The sequence below is a fragment of the Tenebrio molitor genome, chromosome 1, assembly GCF_963966145.1.
Source record: "Tenebrio molitor chromosome 1, icTenMoli1.1, whole genome shotgun sequence".
NCBI lineage: Eukaryota > Metazoa > Arthropoda > Insecta > Coleoptera > Tenebrionidae > Tenebrio > Tenebrio molitor.
The window spans coordinates 15,863,800-15,890,931 of record NC_091046.1 but is presented as its reverse complement, the minus strand read 5'-3'; the positions used below and the strand labels follow the sequence as shown (position 1 = coordinate 15,890,931).

The 27,132-nt window shown below is 33.2% G+C and overlaps 1 protein-coding gene and 2 long non-coding RNA genes across 3 annotated transcripts; 1 reads left to right on the top strand and 2 right to left on the bottom strand.

Annotated features, from left to right (window-relative positions):
* Positions 1-2,809: 2,809 nt before the first annotated feature.
* LOC138141304 (uncharacterized) lies at positions 2,810-4,584 on the bottom strand. Its single transcript, XR_011163069.1, has 2 exons — positions 3,652-4,584; positions 2,810-3,282 (listed from the first exon to the last, which is right to left on the bottom strand). It is a non-coding gene; the product is annotated as an uncharacterized lncRNA (long non-coding RNA).
* A 5,454-nt stretch (positions 4,585-10,038) lies between these two features.
* Positions 10,039-12,023, top strand: LOC138141315 (uncharacterized). The gene is made up of 3 exons (XR_011163074.1): positions 10,039-10,938; positions 10,995-11,294; positions 11,888-12,023. It is a non-coding gene; the product is annotated as an uncharacterized lncRNA (long non-coding RNA).
* A 457-nt stretch (positions 12,024-12,480) lies between these two features.
* On the bottom strand, positions 12,481-17,672 carry LOC138141253 (uncharacterized). The gene is made up of 6 exons (XM_069061957.1): positions 16,966-17,672; positions 16,709-16,915; positions 16,384-16,650; positions 13,829-14,171; positions 13,340-13,776; positions 12,481-13,249 (listed from the first exon to the last, which is right to left on the bottom strand). The coding sequence occupies exons 1-6, from the start codon at positions 17,555-17,557 to the stop codon at positions 12,651-12,653; spliced, it is 2,445 nt and encodes an 814-aa protein (XP_068918058.1). The 5' UTR covers positions 17,558-17,672; the 3' UTR covers positions 12,481-12,650.
* Positions 17,673-27,132: the final 9,460 nt, after the last annotated feature.

The window sequence follows — 27,132 nt, the reverse complement described above, 5'->3', positions numbered from 1 at the left end:
ACCTACCTAGGATCTACCAATAGCAGATTCTAAATCATAGCAACTACTGGCCAGATAAATTTACTTGAAGGTAGTGGGTTAGTGCTAATTCAAAATTGGGACTATGTATACAGGGCACCACAAACGTGCGCAAGTCGGATGTGGACACTGGACACCCTATTTAGGTATTGTCAAAGCTATCGTATGGTTACTTTTATGAACTGGAAATTAGTTTTTGCCACTACGTTATTGCGTTGCAACTTATTTTGACATTAGGTACTCGTATTAAGAGTTTCATTTTTTTGTTATTTTAATTAAATAAATCTCAATACTGAAACTTTGCCACATAAAAACTAACAATTTTGCACTTCAACTTGAAATCCTGTGATACAACAGCTTCTGGTTTCAACTCTGTTTCAAATGAGTGTGCGTGTCTACCAAAAATAGCATTGTGTGCTCATCATGAGCAACGGCATTTGACAGAGATTTTTAACCTGTCGTCCGTGGACCCCCTCGAGGACTGCGATGACCTCATAGGGCGTCCCTGAAAACTTGAAGAAATGTTACAATCTTAAAACAGTTAAAATAGAAAAAAAAATGAATACATTGGCAAAGAAAACGAAGAACGAAATTTTACTTGTTTGTAAAACCTATCTCCTCTATTAAAAACAAACAAAAGTATAAATTAATGCACGTAAGGATTTTAAATTCTTTGGACAGTTTCCCAAAAATAGCATTAACTGAGCTGATTCTTATGCACCCATACATATTTATTGAATATCTACATATTTGAATATACAGGTGGTCCCGATATAACCTGCCAGAAGAAATCAGTAATAGGTGACGATGAGTAGAACTCATACACAAAAAAATGCTTCTAATAAAAGTCTTTTTGTTTTCGAGATATAAATAATTGAAAATTTGGTCAAAATTTGCTGTACGCTAATGAGTTAATCGGGTTTAAAAAGGTAATTCTGGTTGCTTGGGTGCAATTTCTATAGCAACGGTACCTGTAACACCTGTGACATTTGTCAAGTTTAATTTTAAATTTGCGAATCCTTCAAAAAGTTATGCAATTCACAAAACAAGAATACGCCGATTTGCATTTACTCTATGGCAAAGCACGTGGTAATTCAAGAGCGGCAAGGCGACTATACGGCGAGCGTTTTCCTGAAGGAGTCCTTCCATCCCGTTGTACTTTTGTGGAGCTACATCTGTATGTGTGTGAGGCTGGTTCTAACTGATTCCAATACGATGGCGTCCCCGATCCTCTATTTAACCCCTCTGGATTTTAATTTTTGGGGCCACACGAACGATTTGGTATACGAAGTTGAAATAAATACAAAAGGCCAACTCCAGAAACGCGTATAAGACGCTGCGAAAATTTAGTACCGGCGTACTCAAATGTGCATAAATGCCAACGGAAAGTACACAGAACATTTATTATAAAATCATTTTTATTCTTTTGTCTGTGTTCTTCTCTAGTTTACAGTTTACCTTTCATTAGTTAGTAGATTCTCAGTTATAGTGGAAAGTACGAATTTGTAAAGTGTACCTAAATAAATTTATTCAATACATTATTTTGGCTGTTTCACCACAATTACGACGATACTCTTATTAATTACAAAGTTCTTCCACAATTTTGCACACACTACCTCTACATTTATTTACACATTGAGGAACATCACTTTATTTATTACTCATTTATCTCAGGCTACGAAATCAGCTTTTGTACCTAAATAACCTGGTGAATTAACGCACACAGTGTATACCGTTTTCAATAAATGTCATTAATTTATTAACAATTAATTCCTGAGTAGGTACTATTCCGGACACGGAATCTTGGCCATAACTGACATTAATTGACAAATATATGTGAACTGGCCTTTATTGAATATAACCCAACTTTTGACTCGATAATGCCATTTCCCTGCTTTTTTGATGTCACAAGAAAAACTTCAAAGTGATTTTTAATAATTGACATTTATTAATGACACTAAAGGCTGGTTTACATCATCTTTTTAGAAATGTCTAAAAAATGTTGGCCAAGATTCCGTGTCCGGAATAGTACGTCCTCTTTTTGTGGTCAGCGGCGTCGAATGGGTGTGGATAATGAAAAGGGGTTTTTCGGGTTTTTCGGACTTGTTAGATCCTTCTAATGACCCAGAATTTTTTTGGCAGGTTATATCGGGACCATTCTGTATTACGAGAAAAAAGCTAATACAAATAAAATAGTGATAATTTGATCCCGTTGTCCAGACCCTCCCAACTTGTAGAGCCGTTTTGGACACTATAAACAGACCATGTCTAAATATTTCGAACTCTTGTCCATTGGATTAGGTAAGCTTACAACTAGCTAGAGAACAAGAAGAAAAAGAAGGAGAAAATGGGGCACGAGAAAATGGATCGCAGCCAGACGATTCAAAGACGTGAGGCCGCTTCGCCTGAAATTGTGGAGCGAAAACGTGTTCCTCCAGCCGCCCCATGACTGGCACAGTGTCTAAAACAAAAATTTTAAATTATTGACCGCAATCAACCGAAACGAAATGAGCGACTCTAAATGTCACGGAAGATGGTTGCGTCGCGTCGGTACGAGACGTCGTCGTTGTTGCGTTTTTTAATGCTTCAATGCTAACTCCGGGTGGTTGAGTAGCGATGTTACAGTTTCGCAAGCGCTTGTAGAACCTCTCGGGTCTTCTACATCGGCCGAAATGAATTCGTGACGTTTTATCTTCAAAAGAGAAATGCTAAAGGTTCATCGGAAAAGCATAACCTGCTTGAAGTTATTTATCGTCTCAAAAATTTGAAACTAAACCCTCCCGCAATAACGTTTCAAATCAAAACGATTTATTTGAACAAAGTATAATACATAGTAAGCGCCACACAATATAATTCAGGGCTACCAAAAGTTTGCATTTAAATAAAGAAATCCAAACTTTGTGGAAGTTTTTTCAAAAAGCTGTGTTACATAATGAACTTGAATTGGTCAAATACTACATCTTAGGTATACTTTAAGAATCGACCTATTCTGTAACAGAGAAACTGACAGGTTCAGAAACGAAATTTTCGGTTTATTTAAGAAATTGCATACCTAGGTACCTATTACTTTTTGAGAGGAACATTTTTTGAACGTGTTCAATGTCTCACTATGTCCAATCGTTCGTCGCTGATTCCCTTGTTCTCAAGAGAAGATAATTTTGTCACGTTCCGTTCCGTAGAGTCACTAAGGGATTGGAGGTGATCTTCCAGGTTCTCAATATAGGTTGGTGCGATTTTTCACTTCAGATCAGAGCTTCCAAACTTCTTCAACCCGAAAGATAAAATAGGATTAAAAGAAGAAAGCCATTAATGAAATTAGTTGTGAATGTTGCCGAATATATTTCAGTCAACAAAAATATATTAGGCAAACAAATGGATCGATTTTGACTGGATTTAAAGAACATACTAAATATGGTAGATTTGAGAAATCAAGTGTTGCCAAACAAATTTTTGATAAAGGCTATAGAATTGATGAATCATATTTAAAACTCCTAATTAAAAATGTAAACAGTTGCACATTCCTAAAAATTTATGAGACTATAAATAATTTAAAATGAAAATGTAATTCTGAATGCCGACGTAAATGTACCTATAAAAGCAGCAGATTAAACAAATTTCAATTTTTTAACTTACCCGACCAAAGGTAGGTAAGTTATTGTGATCGGTCCAAAATTTCGAATTGCTAATTTCATCAGATCTTTACGTTTTGAGGTCCTCTGAACACGTTTATGAAGTTTTTAGAATGATGTCTGTCTGTCCCACTTTTCGTTCTCCCACGATTACTCAAAAACGCTTTGACCGATTGCTTTCAAATTTGACCAACACAAACTTACCCGTGGTCTCTCGAGTTGAAAAGCTTTTGGTGTCAATCGGACCACGGGGGGTGGAAGAGGGTGGGGGTAGGTCGAAAAAATTATAAGAGAACATGGAAATTTGACTTTACCGTTTGAAAGGGAATGTGTTTTTATGTCGGAAACGATGTTTACCATTTGCGGATTTTTCCAATACGGCGGACTTATGAAGTAATTTACGTCTTCATAGATCGACGACGATAACTGCTGAAACTTTTAACAAAAAAATCTCGGATCTTGCCATTGGAAATAACTCTGTAATAGTGACCACCGAATAGAGTGGTGTCAATCCGACTACGAGGGGTGGAAGAGGGTGGGGGTTGCTCGAAAAAATAATGAAGTGACATGGAAATTTGACATTACCAGTTGAAAGGGCATGTGTTTTTATGTTGGAAATGATATTTACTATTTGCGAGAATTAGAAGACGACTTATGTGGGTTAACACGGACAAGGTAGGTATCTCGGGTCAATTCAGATTGGTTTAAATTGATGTCGGGTAAGTTACTAGGCCGGGTCTTCGACTCGGTTCCATCCCAATTTTTGGTAATTGTAAGAAGTAAGGTGTGTTTTTAGTTTAAATCTTACGATGAGAAGCCACTCGTCCTTAATAATCCAAGTATAATAATACGTAAAAACCTTGTGAAGGTTGGCAAAGGAGCTGTATTTACACAGTTTATACAGGGTGACTGACGAAAAACCTTTGACGCTGTATTTTACTTATTCTTCATCCGATTTGAATAAATGACACATCAAATGAAATACATAGTTCGAAAAGCACTTCATTATTATCCTATTCGATATTTTTTTCGACATCTATTTTTTGACAGATAATAGCCAACTTTTTTTTTCAAATTACACTCTATATTTTTTTATTCGTTCTTATAAAGAATCTTCTTCTGAATATTCGTGCATTAAAAGAAAAAACAAAAAATGTATTTTAATTGAAAAAAATTGAAAATAAAAAGTCAAGTAATCAAATTTGGAAACAATACAAAATCTATTCTAGTTGCTCAAAATTTCCTCAATGCTGTTGCAGACACTGTCGATTCCTTCTAGAAATACCCACCTTTGCATTCAGTAAAAAATTTCGGGGTTTTTCCTGATATATTCGCACTATCCACTTTCTTACCTAACTCTTTTTCAGTACCTGGTGGGGTCAAATAAACATTGTCTCGAAAGTTTCGAATGCAGATAAAGAAATCAAATTGATTCAAATCTAGGGATGTAGCGGGCCATCGACTCCATGAGCACCCATTCATCGTTCACCAAAATGATTTAAATGATTTAAAAATACAAAATTCATGCGTGCATTACGTGGTATGGCGCCGTCCTGATGAAACACGACTCTATTCAACACTGCTAATGGTATCTCATCCAGAAAGTTGCTTATTTCGTTTGATAATAAATAATATAATATTTTGTTTGCTCGAGACTGCTATCAATAAAAAAGGGAGCCACTAGTCCATTCTATCTCCAAAAATGCCACACCACACGTTAACACTAAATCGTCTTTGGAAATTTTCTTCCACAGCAACATTATTATACCGGGTGTCCACTCTCAAAGTCGAACATAAGCAATTAACACTGTGCATTCAGTTTATAGATATTATGCCATTATTTCGATACATTAAAGAATTAAATTATGATATTAAAGTAATTAACAGTTTAAGCAGTTTTTATTATAAATTCTTTGAAACAGTTACAATTCAGTTCCTACCTTAGTTAATTATAAATCTAAATAATTTGCTGAAGTTAAATTTCCCTTTATTTCAAATGTTATTAAAAATCCCAGCCCAGATATGAATTTTTTGAGGATACCGAGTTCTAGTGGGAATATTTACTCGAGGGTTTTCTTGAGCCCAATATCGCGTGTTTTGAACATCGATAATTTTTGTTGCAGCATTTCGCAAATCAAAAAATTCTTCTCCATCTCCTCGTGAATTAGGGCGATCCTACTCAGATGAGTGCTCGGTAGTTGTAGCCTGGGTGTTGGGATGCTCTCTGTGTAATGGTTGTTGTGTTGTGATTGTATTTTGTGTATCATTTTCTTTTTGGCAGGGCTTCTAATTGGGCGTCAAGCCTGTTAGCCGTCAACAATAATAATAATAATAATAATAATTTGGTTCGTTATTTAGTGTAAAAGTAGATTCGTCTGTGAAGCAAATTGTCGACAGAAAGCGACGATCATTAGCACGCTCCTGTATTTCATAACAGGTTTCACTCTTACTTTCTTCATCAACAGCAAAAATCTGTTGATGACACTGTCATGTAGGGATGATATTTGTACTTCCTGAGGATATTCAGTATCCGCGATTTACATAAACTTACTTCAAGAGAAATTTGTCTTAATCTGTATGGAGTAACTATTCATTTTTCCGTAAATAATTTTGACAGTAATGTACCAAAATGCGCTGACTTAACCCAACAAATTACTAAATTTTTTGACAATTTGAAAATCATGGCATGTCATATTTAAAAATCGCCAAGTTTTAAATTAGTATTTTAAAATAAAAATAGCACCTTTAATCTTATTATTAGTATCATTTCAAGCGCAATAATTTTATCTTTCTATCGATACCATTACCTTACCTGTAAGTTCAACTGGCGAGCAGGAATCAGCAAAAATGTTCAATACAATGTTAATTGCCTGTGTTCGAGTTTGAGAATGCACAGACTGTATAAAATTATATTTTATTATCAAACTGTTTTACTCTTTAATTTCTCGACTTTTGTTTAATGGATGGAGAATGGGTATAGTTCTTTGCATTTTTATATTCAGAAGACAAATCTCTATAATACTGAATAGAAAAAAATGTACAGTGCTATTTGAAAAAAAGAAGCTGATGTTCATCTGTCAAAAACTGGACGCAAGAATTTTTTTTATTAAGTTGGTATTAAAGTGTTTTCAAAATTATTTCATTTGACGTGTATTTATTCAAATCGGATAAAAAATAAGCAAGATACAGCATCAAATGTTTTTCGTCAGTGACCCTGTAGATACATGAAGTAAGCAAGTGAGTAGGTACATTTTAGTGGCACACTAACTTGTTAAATAAGCGGGGCCGAAATCACTTTTTTCCTTTTCATTGAAGAAGTAGGTATACCGGGTGTCCCAACGGTTTGGTAAAGTAGATTTACTAAGTTAATATAAGTTCTTTGAAAAATGTTATTATTTCATGTTATACATACAAGTTATGAGCACGGTTTAAAAATATTTTAGATTACACAGCGTATTTAGTGTATCGGTGGCAACACAAACTTATATTTTTTTAAATGGAACACCCAGTATCTTTTTGCGTTTTTGGAAAGCTCTGGTCAAAACAAAGAGGAAAATACCACATTTGATGGCTCTAACTTCTACTGTTAGTAAACTATTCGCGCTTTTGGGTCCGGACAAACCAAACTTTGAAAATTTGTAAAAAATATTTAGATTAGGTGTTTTTAGAACATTGTAAATATCAATATCAATTGTATTGCCTTGTTAAAAACATTAGGGGCCAGTTTATAGAAAGAGAATTAAATTTGAACGCTCATTGAAAGAGCTATCCAACGGTATATCGAAATACAGAGAAATATTTAAAAAAATTGACTAAATAAAGAGTTTGTGTTTGAAGCGCCCTCTACGTAATTAAGTAAAAATCTTAAAGTTTTTCAACAAGGCAATAAAATTGACGATATTTACAATGTTCTAAAAAACCTAATCTAAATAATTATAATTTGTTATACAGGATGTTTTCAAAGTTGAGGCGTTCCTTTTAACATGTGATAGTATGCGTTGTTCTAAAGAGTTTTAGCCAAAATCACCTTAGTAAAATGTGTACGGCAATGAAGATACAATAAGTTAATTTTTTTGAAATTTTTGAAACCGGTCCTGCTCAAATTTGCGCTGATTTGTTAGAAATTAGAATTGACAAAAAAAATCAAATTAGCATGGACGCAATGGACGTTAATCAAAAATACTGTCAGAGTTGTCACCTAATTAGTCGGAATTGCTTTATCATTACGAAAATAATGAGCTCACGGATATGTTGCTAATGTATATGGGCAATGTTATCACGTTATCAAAATGCAGCTGCGACGTCCAGAGAGTACGCAGAGCGATTTCCAGAAAGATACCATCCTGGGCCACGTCAGTTATTAATCTAGTACAGCAGAGAAATAGACAGGACCGGACTCAAAATTTTAGAAAATCATAAAAATATACAATAAATTATCTCCGTTAATACAAACATTTTACTAAGAAGATTTAGGCTAAAATTCTTAAGAATAATGTATAGTACCTCGTGTTACAAGGAACTCCTCAACTTCGAAAACAGCCTGTATTTTTTACAAATTTTCAAAGTTTGGTTTGTTCGGACACAAAAGAGCGAATAGTTTACTAACAGTAGAAGTTAGACCCATCAAATGTGGTATCTTCCTCTTTGTTTTGACGAGAGCTTTCCAAAAACGCAAAAAAATACGGGGTGTTCCATTTAAAAAGATATAAGTTTGTGTTGCCACCGATACACCAAACACCCTGTATAATCTAAAATATTTTTAAACCGTGCTCATAACTTGTATGTATAACATGAAATAATAACATTTTTCAAAGAACTTATATTAACTTAGTAAGTAAATCTACTTTGCCAAACCGTTGGGTGTTTTCGAAGTTGAGGCGTTCCTTTTAACATGTGATAGTATGCGTTGTTCTAATGAGTTTTAGCCAAAATCACCTTAGTAAAATGTGTACGGCAATGAAGATACAATAAGGTAATTTTTTTGAAATTTTTGAAACCGGTCCTGCTCAAATTTGCGCCGATTTGTTAGAAATTGGAATTGACAAAAAAAAATCAAATGAGCATGGACGTTAATCAAAAATACGGTCACCTTTATTAGGAGTTTCAGAAACCACGGTTTTCAAAATTCTAGACAAGTACCTTGGAATGAAAAAAGCTAGTGCGAGATGGGTTCCACGAATGCTTTCGCCATTCCAAATGCGTGTCCTGGCGGAAATCTGTGAACACTTTTTGACGCTTTGGGGAGATGAACTAGGTTTAATTACACTAGTCTACAAATTTTGACTTTAAAAAAGTATTCTTCGCGTAAAGTACTTTTTTTTTATTAATTAATATTAAAAATATTCGGAATAATTTTAACTAACTTTTGCTTGTCTACCCATGCTGAATACGAGTTGATAAGTAAAAGTCATTTATTAGTTTAAGTTTTCTCGATACCTGATATCTTCCAAATTTGACGATGCTAACCTTCTTGAATTTGATAATATTGATATTTACTTAGTTAGTTGACATCAAATGTTGAAAATATTGTGTTTTAGTGCTCTGTTCTGTACCTATTACTAAGTGATAAGAGTGTTAAAAGAGACATTTTGCTATAAAATATAATTATTTTTTTTACTTTTAACACTTTTACCACTTAGTAATACAGAACAGAGCACTAAAACACAATATTTTCAAAATTTGATGCCAACTAGCTAGTAAATATCAGTGGGCCGTATGATTTCCCTTTCATTAAAGTTAAAGAATGTCGTTAAATTGTTTTGTCTCTGTCTAACATAGTGCTTGGCATATACTCTCACTTTGTCTAATCAATTATTTAGCTAATGAAAGGCTTAACGAATGGGAAATCACACGGCCCAGTATTATCAAGCTCAAGGAAGTTAGGATCGTTAAATTTGGAAGATATCATTGATATCAGGTATCTTGAAAACTTAAACTAATAAATGACTTTTACTTATCAATTCGTATTCAGCATGGGTAGACAAGCAAAAATTAGTTAAAATTATTCAGAATATTTTTTCACTGTAGACCAGTGTTATGGATCGACTTGTCACCTGAGATGAAACTTGGGTCCATCCTTTTGATCCCGAATCCAAACAAGAATCGATGTAGTGCCATATAGTGACAGAAATAGAAAAAAACAAAAAAAAAGGCACGTTTATTTATTGATGGTCACTTTGAGGTTATTTTACGCTCCTGTCAATTTGACAATTTTTAATTTCTTTCACTTATTACATTGATTACAAACATAACCTTTCGAAGCAGCTGTCAGCAAATTTGACACATTTATAGTTAACATGATCAATTCAAATTTGTTTCTGATCCTAGCTCAAACATACGTAAAGTTACTAGATAATGACGTCATCGCAAAAGGGTAAAAATTGGACTATAGTTTTGTTTAATTTTGCTTGAAATGTCCTCCGTATGATGCCAACGAAAAGCATGTGAACAGATTCATTTACAGAATTTGTAAATTGCAAAAATAATATTGGAATTGCGCGGAAACTTGCAAGACTGGAAGTTAACAGGTACCTAAGTGGGTAAACTAATTCATGGCATTGCCGAAACAAAATCTAGGAAGAAAGAAAGACAGTCTAAACGTGGTTGTTTAGTGCTGTTTTCAACAATTTTTAATATATCTGACCTATTAGTTGATAAGTATGTAAATAGTTATCAAAAGAGTTCTGAAGGGAGCGGTTTTTTGAAAGACAAAATTAAAACGGGGGAAGGAATTTGCAGAAAAACCAACAAAGCACGAAAGAACACAATTCAAAATCTTAAAAATTGAAATTTGTTTATGATATCTGTCTCATGTTGCCTAAATAAATTTTCAAATATTGGTAGAACCATGCACTGCTGTCAAATGTCGAAAGCAGATGCAGGTCATGTCGACTTCTTGATTCGGACTAAGCTCATCGGACTATAATAAAAAAATGGACTATACCTCGTGTTACAAGGAACGCCTCAACTTCGAAAACACCCTGTATCTGTTTTAAAATTAAAGGAGTCGTAATAAATAAGATCTAAAATCTATATTATACGACACAAATGAAAGAAATATGTTTAGTTCTTTGAAATCTGCATGTTTATTATATTTGACAGCTTTTTCAGGCCGTTATCGTTCTATTTTATTCTTTATCAGATTAGCACATATGTCACAATAGTGCCCACATATAAAGGATACAGTCTCTGGTATTAATTACAGAACCTATTCCCTAATAAAGTTTATTATTGTATCTTTCCCACGCACCATATGTCCATTGCCATATGGTGAGATAAGTCAACAATAGAGGTACCCAGCATTACATTATCTATTCGCACTTGATACCTCAAACTTGTTCATTTAAGTGGAAAATCAAAAAGTAAACAAAATATAAGATAAGGCCATAATGGTTATATATAAAGGATTTATATGTTTATTTATGGAGTACGTAATTGTCCTGTATGTAATGGAAAGTGCGGAAAAGAACTGTGAAAGAAAAGATGTGAAATCGAGAGTATATAAAGTGAAATTAAGAAGGTCCAAAGCCAACGCCAGAGAAAGGAATAGAATGCATGGATTAAATGCCGCCTTAGACAGACTCAGAAAGTAGGATAATTAATGTTTTTAAATTATTTATTTCAGATGCGATTTTTTATTAAAACTAGGTATAATGAATTATATTTTTTTAAAAATGTAAAATTAGATTTGCCTTTATACAGTGCATTCGTAAAGTTCGGATTAAATTCGATAAAACTGTAAGTATTAATTTCCGGGAAAAATCCTCGAAGAGGTCAACTTTGTTTTTAGAAAGTACATATTCTTCAATACTTTACTTGTGTTGACAGTTTTTCATCTCCTAGTTATGACGTCATCAATAATTTTTTTAAATGACAACCCCCACTTTTTTCTTCTTTTTCTGATAGGCCTTCCCACTACCTAAACGATGAATGAAAAGTGACAAATTTTACTACAAAAATTTAATTTAATTTTTATTGTAAAAATTTTAATTGGCCCATAGAAAAAAAAATGTTTACCTTAAAAATTAAATGGAGATGAAAAGTTGTTAACATAAGTAGGTAAAGTACTGAAGAATATGCGTTTTTTAAAAACAAAGTTGACCTCTTCGAGGATTTTTCTCAGAAATTAATACATACAGTTTTATGGAATTTATTCCGAACGCACTGTATAATTTTTCATATTAAAAAAAAATACGTAAAAGTCAAAGTGAACGTTGTAAAACAAAATGTACTTATTTTAGCCGGATGCCGATTCAACAGACGCATTCAGATTTGAGTTCTGCTCCACAAAAACTCTCCAAGATTGAAACACTACGACTCGCGAGGAATTACATTTTGGCAATGTCCCAGACTTTGCAAGAAGGTCGGCCAATGGAGTTGACAAGGTTTATAAAAATTTTAAGTCGAGATTTGAGTCAGACAACAGCCAATTTATTAACAGGAACTTTAATGGGAAATGGAAATAATCATTTAAATTGCCGGAGAATTTTTATTCCTGAAACTAACAATGGAGCTTGCAGTTATCAAGATAGATATAATAATAACAATAATTACAACAACAACTTTACGCCACAAACTTATGTTGCAGGCAATTACTATAACTCTTATTGGCAGAGTTACAGGTTCGATTGCGATGCAAATAACAGCGGAAGGAATATTAATAATTTTAGATATTGGGAAAACAATCATCCGTTCAACGAACACTGCCTGTATAACATTTACTAAAAAATTACTTTCCCATTTTTAAAAGACTGAAAACTATTCTTACAAAATGTATCTCTTATTTGATTATTTATGTTAGACAGTTTTTTATATGATTTCTACACCACAAAAATAAAAGTCTAGTCATTTTTTTATTCAGTGTTTCGTACAATTTTATTATAATATTAATAACAAAAAAGGAAGGATATAAAAAATAATTATGCCATAACATAACAACACGTTGCGTTCAGGTATAAAGCATTTGTTAAATATTTTTCAATGGTGCTACAAAATATTTGCAATTTAATTTAAATAATCTTCATCGTCATCATGACCATCATATTCATCTTCAGCTGCATCGTTTTCATCGTCCTCCTCATTGTCGACTTCATCGTCGTCGTCGTTGGATTTGACATTTTGATGCGAGGTTGATTGATTAGTGCCACATCCAGCATTAGATGATGAAATAATTGGCTCAATTTCCTCAGGGGAAGTTGTAAGAGTAATCTTTTTAATTTTGGAATACAATTCTTTAACTAAATCATCCCTTTCTTCTTCACTGTCCGTTAACACTAGGTAATCTACACTATTTTCCTCGATATCACTAAAATGGATTTCTTCTTTTACACAATCGTTGCAGCAATCTGAGGGAAAACTTTCATCAAGTTTGGACGTTTCCGAAATGTCTTCTATATTTTTCTTGTGTTTCTTATCAAAACAGCGCCGTTTCATCGGTATGTCACAGTAAGGGCAAAATATCGGATAATATTCCCGATCCATTTCTTTGCTGACAACGCATTTACAAAACGAACACTTATAACCTGGAGTGACATTTATTGGGATCAATGATATCGCACATCTGCTGTCTGGATGGTATGGAATGCACGATGTACCTATGATCTGTGTGTTTATTAAGGAAATAATAACATCCGACTAATACAAAACTTATAAATGTGTAATTTATTATCAAACGTAAGTATAAAAAAGGATATTTTCTCCACACCAAAAACACTGAGGCATGGGTGGGTATTGTAATTCATTGGCTATCTTCATAACATTATACATGTCATCGATAAACGTTTCTCCCAAATTTGCCTTTGTTAGTATCTCTTTCACAACCATTTCTTTGAGGAAGAAATTAAGTAAATCTAAACTCTGCATTTGGAACAATGACAATTTTTTCTCTGAAAAATAAATGTTCAGCAGTTTTGTCATTCTTTCTACTGCTAGTTTAATATCCACTGCATAATTTAAAAGAACATAGGCTTTAATGTGATACTCTTCTACACGTGAAATCATTGGGTATATTTTTTCGGAAAGCTTTGCTATCCAACGCAGTATCTTCAATTTTAGCAGCGGTAGAGCATCATAATTTATGTTACGATCTATATTTCTCCAAGGAAACACTTTTTCTTGTAAACAATTTACTCTGAAATAAACTTTTTTCATGTAAAAACTTAGTTGATGTACAAAAAAGGTACCTTAAAGTTTCAAAGCAATCCCAATAGTCTCTTAAACTTGTAGCTGATATGTTCATAAGTGTTTGGAATGCATCTTTTGTTTTGTTCATAAATATAAAAAAATTCACAAAATTCTTTCCTTTGCTTACATCTTTTAATTGACAAGGATATGTTAGTATACCAAGGAAAACTTTATTTGGTGAAAATAAAAACCCATGTGTTCTGTACTTGTTGGTATCAATATGTAATTGAAGTAATCTTTCAGATATAAAAATTTCATCATCAACCAGTGACAGTTCTATTTGTTTCAACTGTCCGCATAGGCTAAGGACTAGTAGTACGTTTTTTTCATAATGTAAAAGGCCTAAAAGGATAAATTATCTATGCTATTTATGATATACAGTGTGGAAACCACTTATGGAAAAAATTCAGTAATTTCAAAACTAATGACATTTGTCAAAAACGCTGAAAGAGGTCGATTTTTATTTCTCATGGTGCTTATTTTAAATTGCTTCACTTGTTCATGACGTCATCCATTTTTGAGCTATGACGTCATCACCATTTTTTTTAAATGACAACAATGACTTTTTTCTTCTTTTTCTGATAGACCTTACTACTACCTAAACGACTAATGAAAAAAATTGGTAGATAACAATTTTTTTGAGAAAATGACAAATTTTACTTCAAAAATTTAATTTAATTTTTAATGTAAACATTTTAATTGACCTTAAACAGAAACAAACAAATATCTAAGGTTAACAATAAAATGTAACGCAAATGTTGAAATTATCCCCCGCCAACTTTTGGCACTGCGAATTCTCTGTCATAAATCTTCTAAATTGTTTGGTCTATTAAACCCTCGATTTTAAATAACCGCATAGAAAAAATTAAATTAATTTTTTTAAATAAAATTTGTTATTTTCTCAAAAAAATTGTCATGTAAAGGCTGTATTACACGATGCTAAATTTTGTAGAAAATTTGTTAGAAAATGAGAGAGGACCAATGAACGGTCAGGACCTGACAAAGACAGACTATCATCCTGATCGTTCATTGGTCCTGTCGAGGGTCTCTCTCATTTTCTAACAAATTTTCTACAAAATTTAGCATCGTGTCAAACAAGCTTAAGGTAGGTTTAGGTATAGTATTTTTATCTTCCTAAGGAATTTTGGCTTAAGTCATAAATAAACCGAACAAAGACCCTACTTAAAGAAATTTATTGTGATATTGTACCTGTCAATCACTAGCCGGCCTCCGAGAAAAAAATTACCTGGGGTAGTACTCAAAATATTTGTCGGAGACCCTCTAGTGATTGACAGGCACAATATGACAATAAATTTCTTTAAGTAGGGTCTTTGTTCGGTTTATTTAGGGTTTAAGTCAGAATTCCTTAGGAAGTTATAAGCACTATAGTAGGAAGGTCTATCAGAAAGAGAAGAAAAAAGTGGGGGTTGTCATTTAAAAAAATTGGTGACGTCATAGCTCAAAAATGGATGACTTCATGAACAAGTGAAGTAACTTAAAATAAGCATTATTAAAAACAAAAATTGACCTGTTTCAGCGTTTTCGGCAAATGTCATTAGTTTTGAAATTACTGAATTTATTCCATAAGTAATTTCCACACTGTATAAAATTTGTTAAACCAAATAATGTTTCATTTAGATGAATCTGCTTAATCACTACAAAAAATAATTATTGATTGATAGATGTATTATCTAAAAAGAAATAATTATCTGTAATCTATAAAACATTTTCAAGATTTTGGACATGCGAGCTGAATAATAATAGTATATTGAAATCGAATTTTCAACACGTGGTATACACGATATTTTTCCGACGACCACAAAAAAAAAAACGCTAATATTCGGTATTCCTTTAAACTTCAAATATTATTCGACAGAGCTGCGGACAAAACATACATTGGTGGCCATGGTTACTACAACTGTGTGCAATGATTTCATTGCGCACAGGCTAGAAGGTATCTGATTGGCTAACCAGTTTCATTGCATACGGGTTCGCTATTTGCATGCAATAGCCAACTTTCAATAATAGTTATTTGTGCGAATTTACGCATTTTTCATAGTGGTCGTCGGAAAACCTTTGTTTAAAAACAGTGTACTATGGCGGCCAAAAAATTTTGGCCGTCACTTTCTTGACATTCAAGTAAAGTGTAAATAAACCTTTAGGAATCGTAACCCCACTTTCGATTCTTGTCATTTTGACAATCAATTTAAACTGTTTGAAGCTCAAATATTCAAAAAATCCGACATGAATAAACAAAATTAGAGTACATAGATACATAGATAACCTGAGGTAAACGTTCTGTGTAGTAAAAATGGCAAAATAATTTTGAGTTTTGAATTTACCACCCAAAAAATAACGTTCATAATCAAGACGGTAAATATGATGACAATAAAGTACGGATTACAAGTCTATGGGGCTGCGCGTATGAGATGCGCAGTTTGGGCGACGTAAACTACAAGATTACTTCTTTTTCTAATAAAATCTTAGTGAACCAGTTACATTATTTCCCAAGAAAAAAAATACATAATAAAAATTTTAAAATTATTTACATCACCTGTAATATATAAATTTCCAACTTGTCGAAGTTTTCCTTCCACAACTTCTCCATACTCATTAATTGCATATACTTGGATGTAATTTTGTTTTGCAGCCACTAAATATGTGATATTTTGATAATTTATAATGGTTATTTTATCAACCTTTAAATCATTTTCTGAATTAAAAACAACTTCATCACTGAACTTAATTTTATCAGTTGACAATTTTGCTACTGACACTGCACCAATATGTCCATTAATGTCCCCAACAGATAATCCTCCAGCTAAAAAGAGCAAATCATGAATCTCAAAACAAGAGTATGTAGACAAATTTATATTAACCATCTGATTTTCGACAATACCAATGCAGTGATGCAATTTGTTTAAGTTTAGTATTATATCTTTCTAAAAACTGTAACTTTGACTCATAAATTTCACTAGCTTTTCGTTCTACAAATTTCCATGCTGAAATTGCACCATCTCGATGTCCAACAAATAAGATACAGAATGCTTTTCTATCCTTTAATATTACGTGACTCCATGTGAAAGCTAGAAATATTTTATTTTTTTATATCTTAAGTTGCTCAATTTATATTTACCAGTGGGAGTAATCTGATCAACTCTCTTTTTTAGTTCCAAAAATTTAACATCAGCATTAACATTATCAAGTTTTTTCCATATGTGTCTATAATACTCTGAAATATCTTTGGAAAAATTCGCAACACGAATAAAGCTGTTAATTTCATTTTCATCAATAACTTCTACATAAATTTCAATATTATGCAGATTTGTTAAAACTGCTAAAGCACCTTCTGTTTTTTCCACTATACCTCTTGGAGTCCACATTGCATGTACAGGCTTTGGTGCTACATCTGTTGCACTGACAATATTTCCTGACAAGCCTATATCTAACACAGCTTCATATAAATTATGCCTGCTCAAGTCATTTATAAAAGATGGTAAATTCAGATCAAGATTTTCTGAAATGCTCGCACTGGACAATGTTATGAGGTCCTTTTTAAATGAGAATTTTGGGAATATATTTTCCATACATCCTCTTAATGTGAGGACACACACTCCATTCTCTAATAATAAAAATATCTTTCCATCTTCTGAATATTCACATGCAAAATTTGTATGTACACGACTATTTAACTGTATCTGATCCAAAAGCTTCAAATGTACACTCATGTTTGTTTTTAAATTTAAAATCTGTTTTTTCTTACATTTATCGCTTAAATTTTCAGATTTCTTATAATTCTTAGGTTATAGTAAACATTAGCGGTGCGTTCATAGATTAATATACTATTAGATTGGGGTATTGGGGTGCGTTCCACTTATCATTATCAATTATCAATGGCGCATTGGCGTTGGCGCCGACCGTAACACCCACTGACTCGGTCTTCGGTCAGAAAAATACTAAAATAAGTAATTTCTTTCAAAATCTGAATAAAAAAAAAATAGTGATGGATAAATGACCGGTCATTTATTTTTGGTCAATGTTGACCGGTCCTTGATCGGTCAATTACCAGTCATTATTGGTCAAAAAGTAGGAACTAGTTAAACATCACAAAATAATTCTTTCAATGCCAAGGATTATTTTAATACCAAATAATGATTCTTAATTCCATTTTTTATAAGATTTATTGATCGATAAATTATTGTTCTAAAATTGTGTAAGTGAGGTTAAGTTTGAATTGTTTGAAGTTATACTTTGTTTTTTCTTTAACATATTTGCTTGAATTTGAACTTTTTGTTCATCTAAAACTCTTTAAAACTTTCAACACAACTGTGTGTGTGTATTTTCAGTTTTTTTATTTCTTTTAAAATACTTAAACATTCGTTTAGAATTTAAAAAAGTAGGTAAGTATTTTATGAAAATAAAAATATATTGTATGTCATGTTAAGAAGACACAAAACGAATGAAAAACAAAAACCACTTCTTCCTAATAGATAAAAAGCTTAATAATCGTTTTCCACAATGATCTTTATTAAAGTTTTAGATGTTTCATTGTCATAATTTACATATTTGTTGTCATAATCCATTTCTTCATTGTCAGCAGCTACGTAAATGAAATCAGACAACCCAACATAACCTCATCTCATCAGTCAAACACCGTGGTCAAACAGACGAGCATCTAGCTGCAGGGATAAACCCTCCAATGAAAATCTAGAACAAAATGCGCATGCGCGAGTACAAATTTTACGCTATTACTTCAATGAACAAGTTTTAGCAACGTTTCTACAGGGTGAGTAATTATTATAAATGATTGTAGTCGAAGCAGGCCCATGTTATGAAATTTTTGCCGCTTTCATGTGAACTGTCAATTTTTGTCGCTATCAGTGTCATTTTTAGGTGAAAAGTACGGTGATAAAGTATTTTATTTATTTTTTTTAATTATCGATTGAATCCAAAAATATTGAGTTGTTTTTCACCTAATTTAACTCCTGAGTATGAACGGTGTGTACTCACTTAAATATTTACATCATTTTGATGTTTTTTATACATATGGAGCGCAGTGGCGGCTCGTGGGTTTTATTGTTGAGGAGGCAAACTTGAACAGACATAGTAATAATAAATACACCATAATAATAATTTTTTTAAATATACTATACCGGGTGCCCCAAAATTCGCGGAACAGTTTACCAGTACGTTGTTAAGTAAAAATATCAGGTAAAAATGTTCAATCTTCTTTTTTGTAGAAGATATGAACCTACATATTTGTTGCACTATAAATATTTCAATTTTGTTGTATCCATGGAAATAAGAAAGAAAAATCAAAGCCACGTTGCCATAAGTTATTTGAGGTAAAACCGACAAAAGTCACTTCTTGGAAATGCTGTAAATAATAAAGTAAAGCAAACCTGATCACAATCATTCAGAATTATTTTAACATTGGCTAGTCAAAAACAAGTAGTCAAAATCTTTTTTAATATTTAACATAAACGAGATCAAAGCTGCACCTTTTGAGCCCCCATATATTCAAATCTAAAAGATATAGGATTTTTAAATTACTTTTCCAATAATTTCTTAACATGAGTTGATATTGCTCAACTGAGTTGTTCCACGAATTTTGGGGCACCGGTATATACAGTTTGTCCCCGGATTGAGTTTAAAAGAGGAAAAAATAAAACTCGCGAGAAAGTTTAGATACGAGGCTGCACGGCCGAGTGTTTAAGTTTTCAAGAATTTTATTTTCTGGTAATCAACAAACGCAGTACAAGATTTTATCCACAACGTATTTTTTATTTTAAGCAAAAACTTCAGAAGAATGACATTTTTTTGTATTATTAAAATCTCAGTATTGATATACTGTATTCTTAGATTAACATTTTCTGTTAAAATTTGGAGTAAATTTTATGTTATAAATTTTATTACAGTTAACATTGCTTTTTGACAAACAGCATATTATTGTTCTGTTTTCCCAGTCTGTAATGAAATTTTACGGCTGACTTGATGTGCTCTTTTGATTTTCGGTGTCGTTCGATACAAAGGGCAATATTTTTAAGATCATTAAATCTTAAACGCGACTAAACCGTGTTTTCTGTTGCAGCAGCAAATAGCATGCAAGGCCAACAAAACAACAAATTTTTGTTCACACTTCCGACGAGTCATTTGCATTTCTGATTCCACGTAACCACGTAGTGTTAAATTACCGTTTCTGCTTTCCACTTACGCATATAAGGCCGGTTAAATTTGGTTGTGGCTGTTCTTGACTTTTTACAATTTGTCGTAAGACAATGAATTAAATGGATGATTTAACAATTAATCAATAATATCTTCGCAATTTCTTTAATTTCCATATCTTCATTCATTTTATTAAACAATATAAAAATAAATAAAACACGGACTTTTGACCAGGGACCAATAACAGCACTCCAAATCCAAAACAAAAACAAACGAGCACCTACAATCTACACTTGTAAACGATCACCGGTGCGTGGTCAAGAGTCAAGACTCGTTAGAGCTCGGCTACAGTTCGAGAGACCCAACAGCGTTCGTTTCCGCGATGGTCATATATACGAATCGTGACGTCTGAAATTGAGCCTTGCCGCCGGCCGAGGTTATTTCTCGGGCACAAAACGATTTATTCCGAGAGCGTCGATGCTAGTTAGGAGCATTTCCATGCATTTTCGTCCGCTTAGCGGCGAACAGTGCTGCGCTAAATTAAACTCTGCCTCCGGCCGACAAAAGCAACAAATGCTAACCGCTAAAATCTTCTTGTAACACATTTTTACGAGAATAATTATCATTTATAAGCAAATATCTTCATAAATAATATGATTTAATATAATATTTAATTAAGTATTATATTTTTTATTTTCTTTTTATTTAATTTTATTTGGGGAGGCACTGCCTCCGTTGCCTCCTCGGAGGAGCCGCCACTGATGGAGCGGCAACCATAAATTTTATCCAGTTTTTAAACCTACTTGGACTACAATCGTTTATAATAATAATAACCCTGTACGTATTGCCCTGCTGGTATTGTTACGTTTAGCCAGCAGAGCTAAGAATCATTAAACAGTACCGCACTATATTCCACGGACGCAATAAATATCACAAACTCAACGGAAAGCGGCCTACCACCAGCTACCGAAATACATGCAGCCTGCACCCTACACCACTCTTCAATTCTTCATGCACTATGTATCTGTACCACACTACTGCAAACGCACCCTATTACAGTCAATTGGCGGCAAATTTTAAATGCTCCAACCATCCCACGTTTCTATTGGAGGGTTTATCCCTGCAGCTAGACGCTCGTGTCAAACAGTCATCATATCCTATAATCTTGAACATTATAAGCGGGAAATTTAAATTTTAAAAATGACTGGTCAAATTCGTCAAGTCATTGACAATTATTGACCGGTCAAATGGGTCATTGACTAAGTCAATTACCGGACCTCACAACACTAAAAAAAATATACCAAGCTGTTTGAAAAAACAAAGTTGACTATCATCTGATCTTGACTTAAAAAAAATTATATACAGCGAAATTAAAAAAAACCGGGAAATGAAAATTTTCCTAATGTAAATTTGGTTTTAAATATTTGTCAATTAATTGTCTATTTGTCTATTAAATAATTTTATTTTTCACTTTAGCATAATTGCATGATAACTTCTAGGATACGAAATACGTAAACATGTCCATAACAACCGGGGAATAAAACAGGGCGTAATAAGAATAAGCGGGCGTAATAAGAATAAGCGGGCGTAATGAATTCATAACGTCCTTATCAATTGATAATTGCAAAGATGCCATTTTTTTTTTTAAAGAACACGTATAAAGTCCATTCAAAAAACATCTGGACTGTCAAAATCAAAATTGCAGTTATTAGGTTGGTTAAATCACTAGTTCTTTTTATATTGCCCAGTTGTCATCTATGATTTTTTAATTTTGCAAACTATCCATTTGTTTAAATTGACATTGTCAAATAAATTGCACAATTATTTAAGTGTATTTTGTAAAAAGGTTAAAATGGACAGTTCAAAACAAACTAGGGTTGTTCTACTGGCGCGAGAGAAGAGGGCCATAAGAAATTATTATGAGGAACAAACAAAAAAGTGATAATAACGGGAAGAAATTACAAATTTGTGCCAAAGCCGCTCCAATATTGTTATCTAATAATTGGTGTTCGTTCTTGTGAATCACAAATCAAAATTTTGCAGATGAGTGTTAATCAAATGTTAATTTAAATAATTTTCTTCCGATTCTGAATAAATGAAACAGATTAGTTTATTTTGGGTGATTTTGGTTGTTGTTCAATTTGTTACCTGCTTTCAGTTTGTCGTGTATTTTTTATAAACTTTATTAAATTGCTCCAATTCATTTAGTTGCTGCATTTCACTTCAAGTACGCGAAGCAATGAATGATTGAAAACATTTTTAGTTCAATAATTAAAAATGAAAACATAACCTAAATATATTTTGTAACTAGATTTTGATGTAGGTACACTCTAGCGAAAATTTTTTATACCCAAGTACAGTCAAAACAAGCATTTTATTTAAAATTTAATTTTGACAGTCCAGGAGTTTTTTGAATTTACTTTAGTGAAAAATAAAATCTTGTATGCACCACGGCGTCATCGAATGATTACGCCCATCGAACGATATCCATCTCTCGGGCTAAAGCCCTCGAGCTGGATTTATCGTTCTCCGGGCGTAATCATCGTTGTAACGCCCTTGGTGCATAAATAGCTATTAAAAAATGTCATTGAATTATTTATTTATAAACTGACATACCGTCAAATAATTCTAACCTAGGTATTTCTAAAAGCCATTTTCAAACTATGTTAAAAATGATAATTTAATTCATGTATCAAAAATCCCATGAGCCGCGACGCATTTGCCACTTTTACATCGGATAAAGTTAGCCCCAACTTTGCATCTGGATAAAATGTTTTTTTTTCACTACTAATCTCACAAGGCGTCATTATTGACTCTGGAACCGACCCCAGAAGTCTTTTAGAATTTCTCTCCCTAGGTTTTCGTATCCCACCTCCACCCGGCGGCACGGCAATTTTGCCGGAGTACATTACATACACTATTACGGATATTACTATCAAGTAATAGTGCAGTGCTTATCAACATAATTACCGGCGTCTCGCCTCCGCATTTTGACTTTGTTGTGTATTATGTTCTGTGTCAATGTTAAGGAACTTCCTCACGATGTGACATGAGTATAATAATATACCTTTTTGCATTTCAACTACCAATGTGTTATCTAAATCCAGAATTTTTAAATTTTTAAAAAGAGATTGCGGTACTATTCCCGTTGCTGAAATTACAAGTGGTAAAATCGAAATTTTTTCTAAACACCAAAGATTTCTCATAGCAACGGAGAGCTCTAAATATTTATTAATTTTTGTGTTATATGTCTGTGTTATATTATGTGAATTTGGAACAGCTATATCTAAAAGATATGCTTGCTTTTGTTGTTTATTTAAAATTATAATGTCTGGTCTGTTATGCTAAGGCTAGGGCCACACTACAGACTTTTCATCGGCCGACAATTTAGTCGGTTCTTAATAAGTATGTGGACTTATGTGAGTGCGCACACTAAAGCGATTGTAGTCGGCCGACAGATTGATCGAAAAATAGTTGGAATTCCCTTTCAACAAGAAAGTTGGCCAACTATTGATAGAGCATGGTGTACAATGCGAGTGCGCACATTTACCGACTATCTAGTCGGTGATCCACACATATTATGCGTGCAGTGGCTCTCTGCAGTGCAAAAATTTTGATTTTTAATTTATGATTATGAAAGTAATAAAATATATTGAACCAAAGGATATTTTAAACCTATGCCATATCTCATGTATTTAATTAATATCGCGTAAGATTTATTAAGATGAACTATGACAATAACAGTTAATTAATCGTTATTTTTGTTCATTACCAAAAGTGAAAAAAGACCATGAATTCGAATGAAATTTCAAATTCTATTAAGACCCCTCATAAAGTTAAAATTTTTGTTATTTCTCCGACACTTTTTTTTAAACCACCTTTGCAATCCCTTTTTTATTGCTGTCTTCTCCGCCTTCACATTACCCTTATTCCGTAATTAATGACTCGTTATTAGAATTGAAGAAATTGAAGAAAGACCAGCTTTATGTAGTAAATCAGCAGTGAGAACTGGCACAGTGCAAAAATTTTGATTTTTAATTTATGATTATTATGAAAGGTATTCAATATGTTGAAGTAAAGGATATCTTTATCCTATGTCAGATGTCATATTTAATTAAAATCGCATTGATTTTATCAACTGTGCATAAGCAGTCGGCCGATTAATAGTCGACTGTCTGCGCACCAACGCCACCAACAGCCAACCAAATAGTTTAGTTTGCCTGGTGTGCGCGGAAGCTACCCAATCGGACTAAATTATCGGCCAATTATTTAGTCTGTAGTGTGGCCCTAGCCTTAATATGAATGTGAGTTAAAACTGTTCTATCAAAATATAACTTGTAACTGTCATTTTCCAAACAACTTTCTGGTGTATAATTATAATGTGGTTGTGTATTCTTTAATAAATTGAATTTAACAGCTAAATTCATGTGTATAATTTTAGCGACTATATCATTCATTACTTTATAAACCAATAAGAATCTTTGATTTTCTTTAGTTACCATGTATTACAGCGGTTATTGTAGTAACCAGGGCGATTTCGAATATACCAACCTTTGTATTTTCGCTCGCCGCCTTGACTTACAAAATTTTTTGCGCTAGCCGTCACATTAACGTCACATTAAATCGCTCTGCTACTGAATGCCCCCAGTCGGTTTCTGGAACCTGTTTATTTATTTATTTATTTATTTATTTATTTATTTAATTCATGATATAGTCTACCCGTATACAACTCGAGGATGGAAAATTCTCGATTACTCGACGTGTTGCCGGAAATACCACTCGATCTACGATCTCGTGGTGTTTCCGGGCAACACGTCTCGTATAATCGAGAATTTTCAATCCTCTAGTTTCTAGTTGTATAATATATGAATATATCGTGACGTTTTTTATATTCGCTTTGAGCCAAAACGGTGCAAGAAGAAATGATATGTTCAATTGTTTCCCCTTCAGTTCTGCAAATCCTACATTTATCAATTATCGATTGTAAACCGCATATGTGTTTTTTATAATTTCTTGTATGTATTTATAACACGATCTTGTATTGCAAATATAAAACCCTCCGTCTCAGGGTGAATATTTGATTTCTTAAGCCATGCATGAGAGGCCTGAATATTAACTTCTGGTTGTTCCAGTTCTTTAAAGTATCTCCCATGTAAAGACTTCTGTTTTATATTTGCTATAGTGTCAGGTATATTTGGCTTAACAATATCTGAAATTATATTATCACTTAAATTTAAAGGTGTGTAGCCTGTATCGGCTGAAACCTATTATTAACCCTAGGTTAATAATAATTTTCATTATTAACCAAGGTCAGTAATGAACAGCCGTCACTTAGCAACGAAAGATTTTCGTTGATTTCATTAGTTAACGTAGACGATTTTCATAGCAACCGTTGAAAAATGAGAACTCGTCTCGTCGCATCAGACAAAATAATTTGATTAATAATTATTATCAGAAAGGGTTTTAACGATCTAATAGTGAAAAACATAGTATATAAACCACGGTGAGGAAGTCCCTTATAGCCTTCACGCCTTAGAACCCTCGGCACGCCTCGGGCTCTAATCTTGGCGCTCTGGCTATAATCATGAAATTCACCTTGGTGTATAATATACTATTAAACTTCCGTGGCAAACTTTTTCGAACCCGATTATTGTTTGTTGTTATGATAACGAATCAGCAATCTTAAACATTGACACAGCTTGTAATAAATTGAAGTGTAAAATGGCCAATTCAATTTTTCATAATTACCTACATATGATTTTTTATTATTCATTAAATTATCTCATCGAATTACGAAAAAAAAAACCTCATTTTTTTGACATTTCCCTTTTTTTTAAATTCAGGAGTATAGTGAGCCATAAATAACGAAGATATAGCTTGTGGCATTTTTTAGGACGCACCTGTATAAATTATTTATTATGGATGATAGTAAGTACAGTTGCGGACACGGAATTTTAGACGTCATATCTATGTCAGTTCAAAAAATGTCAATGTAAGCCACGCTTTATTGTCGTTATGATTGACGTTTGAAACTATTTGACATTTGAAAGTTTATTTTTGGTATGTCAGTAGGTAAGGTATGATATAAAGTTGACTCAAGTTGCAAAAAACCACTTTGCCTTTGCAACAGCACTTTTATGGCATTAGTCATTCGAAATTACTTTAAAACTGTACTTATATGGAAAATATTCAGTCCAAACTACGACTTTCTGGTCCCTTTGTGCCTTTATTTAGTTCAAAAATATTGAAAAAATGCTGTTGCAAATGACAACTGGTTTTTTGCAACTTGAGTCAACTATAGTTAAAGTCAAAACGAAACATGGCGAGAATGCATTTAGCACATAGCCTAAGCACGCTCCGCCCCTAACTGTTTAAGCGCGAATTTTAAATATTGAAAATAAAAACGCCGACTTTACCTGACCTAACGTGACCTGAAAAATGATGTGACAGCGTCCTTATATCGAAAAGAACTATTATTTTGCACGTTTGAACCTGAACCTGATATCTGGGGCCGTCGCAATTTCTGATCACGCGCCGGCGCAGCTGTGCCAGTGCTTTGGCTATGTGTTAAATACATTCTCGCCGAAACGCGACAGGGCGGAGCTTAGGATGTGCGCTCTCCAATTTACTGCTGACAGGGGCGTATCATACAGTCGTCAGTTTAGGCGCAAAAAAACTCGATTTTCTTCATCTGGTGAAAGAAATTCTACACCGAGGTCATCTACTTTTGTTGTAGAACCTCTAATAGAATAATAAACAACTATCTTCATCTTCAGAACATTCCCCTAACGCCCTCTATAGCGTAAACAGAAAAAAAAAATTGACTCCGCCAGTGTCATATACGTAAGCTGGATTCAACTGATCACTGATCTACATTCGTCTTCTGCGCAAACCACGTGATGTCATGTTTCGTTTTGACTTTACCTCTAAAAATTACAAAAATCAAAAGTGAAGTAGTTGCACCTAAAGCCAGTTTTACATTTTTATGTCAATCGAATGACAAATCGTCCAAGATTCCGTGTACTTAACTGCCGTCGTTTTTGATCAGTGACGCTTTTTTTACCAGAATTTCGAATTGCAGGGGTCCCTTTGAAAATTCGTACCTTTCAAATCGTTGCACATAAATTAAAATGATTGA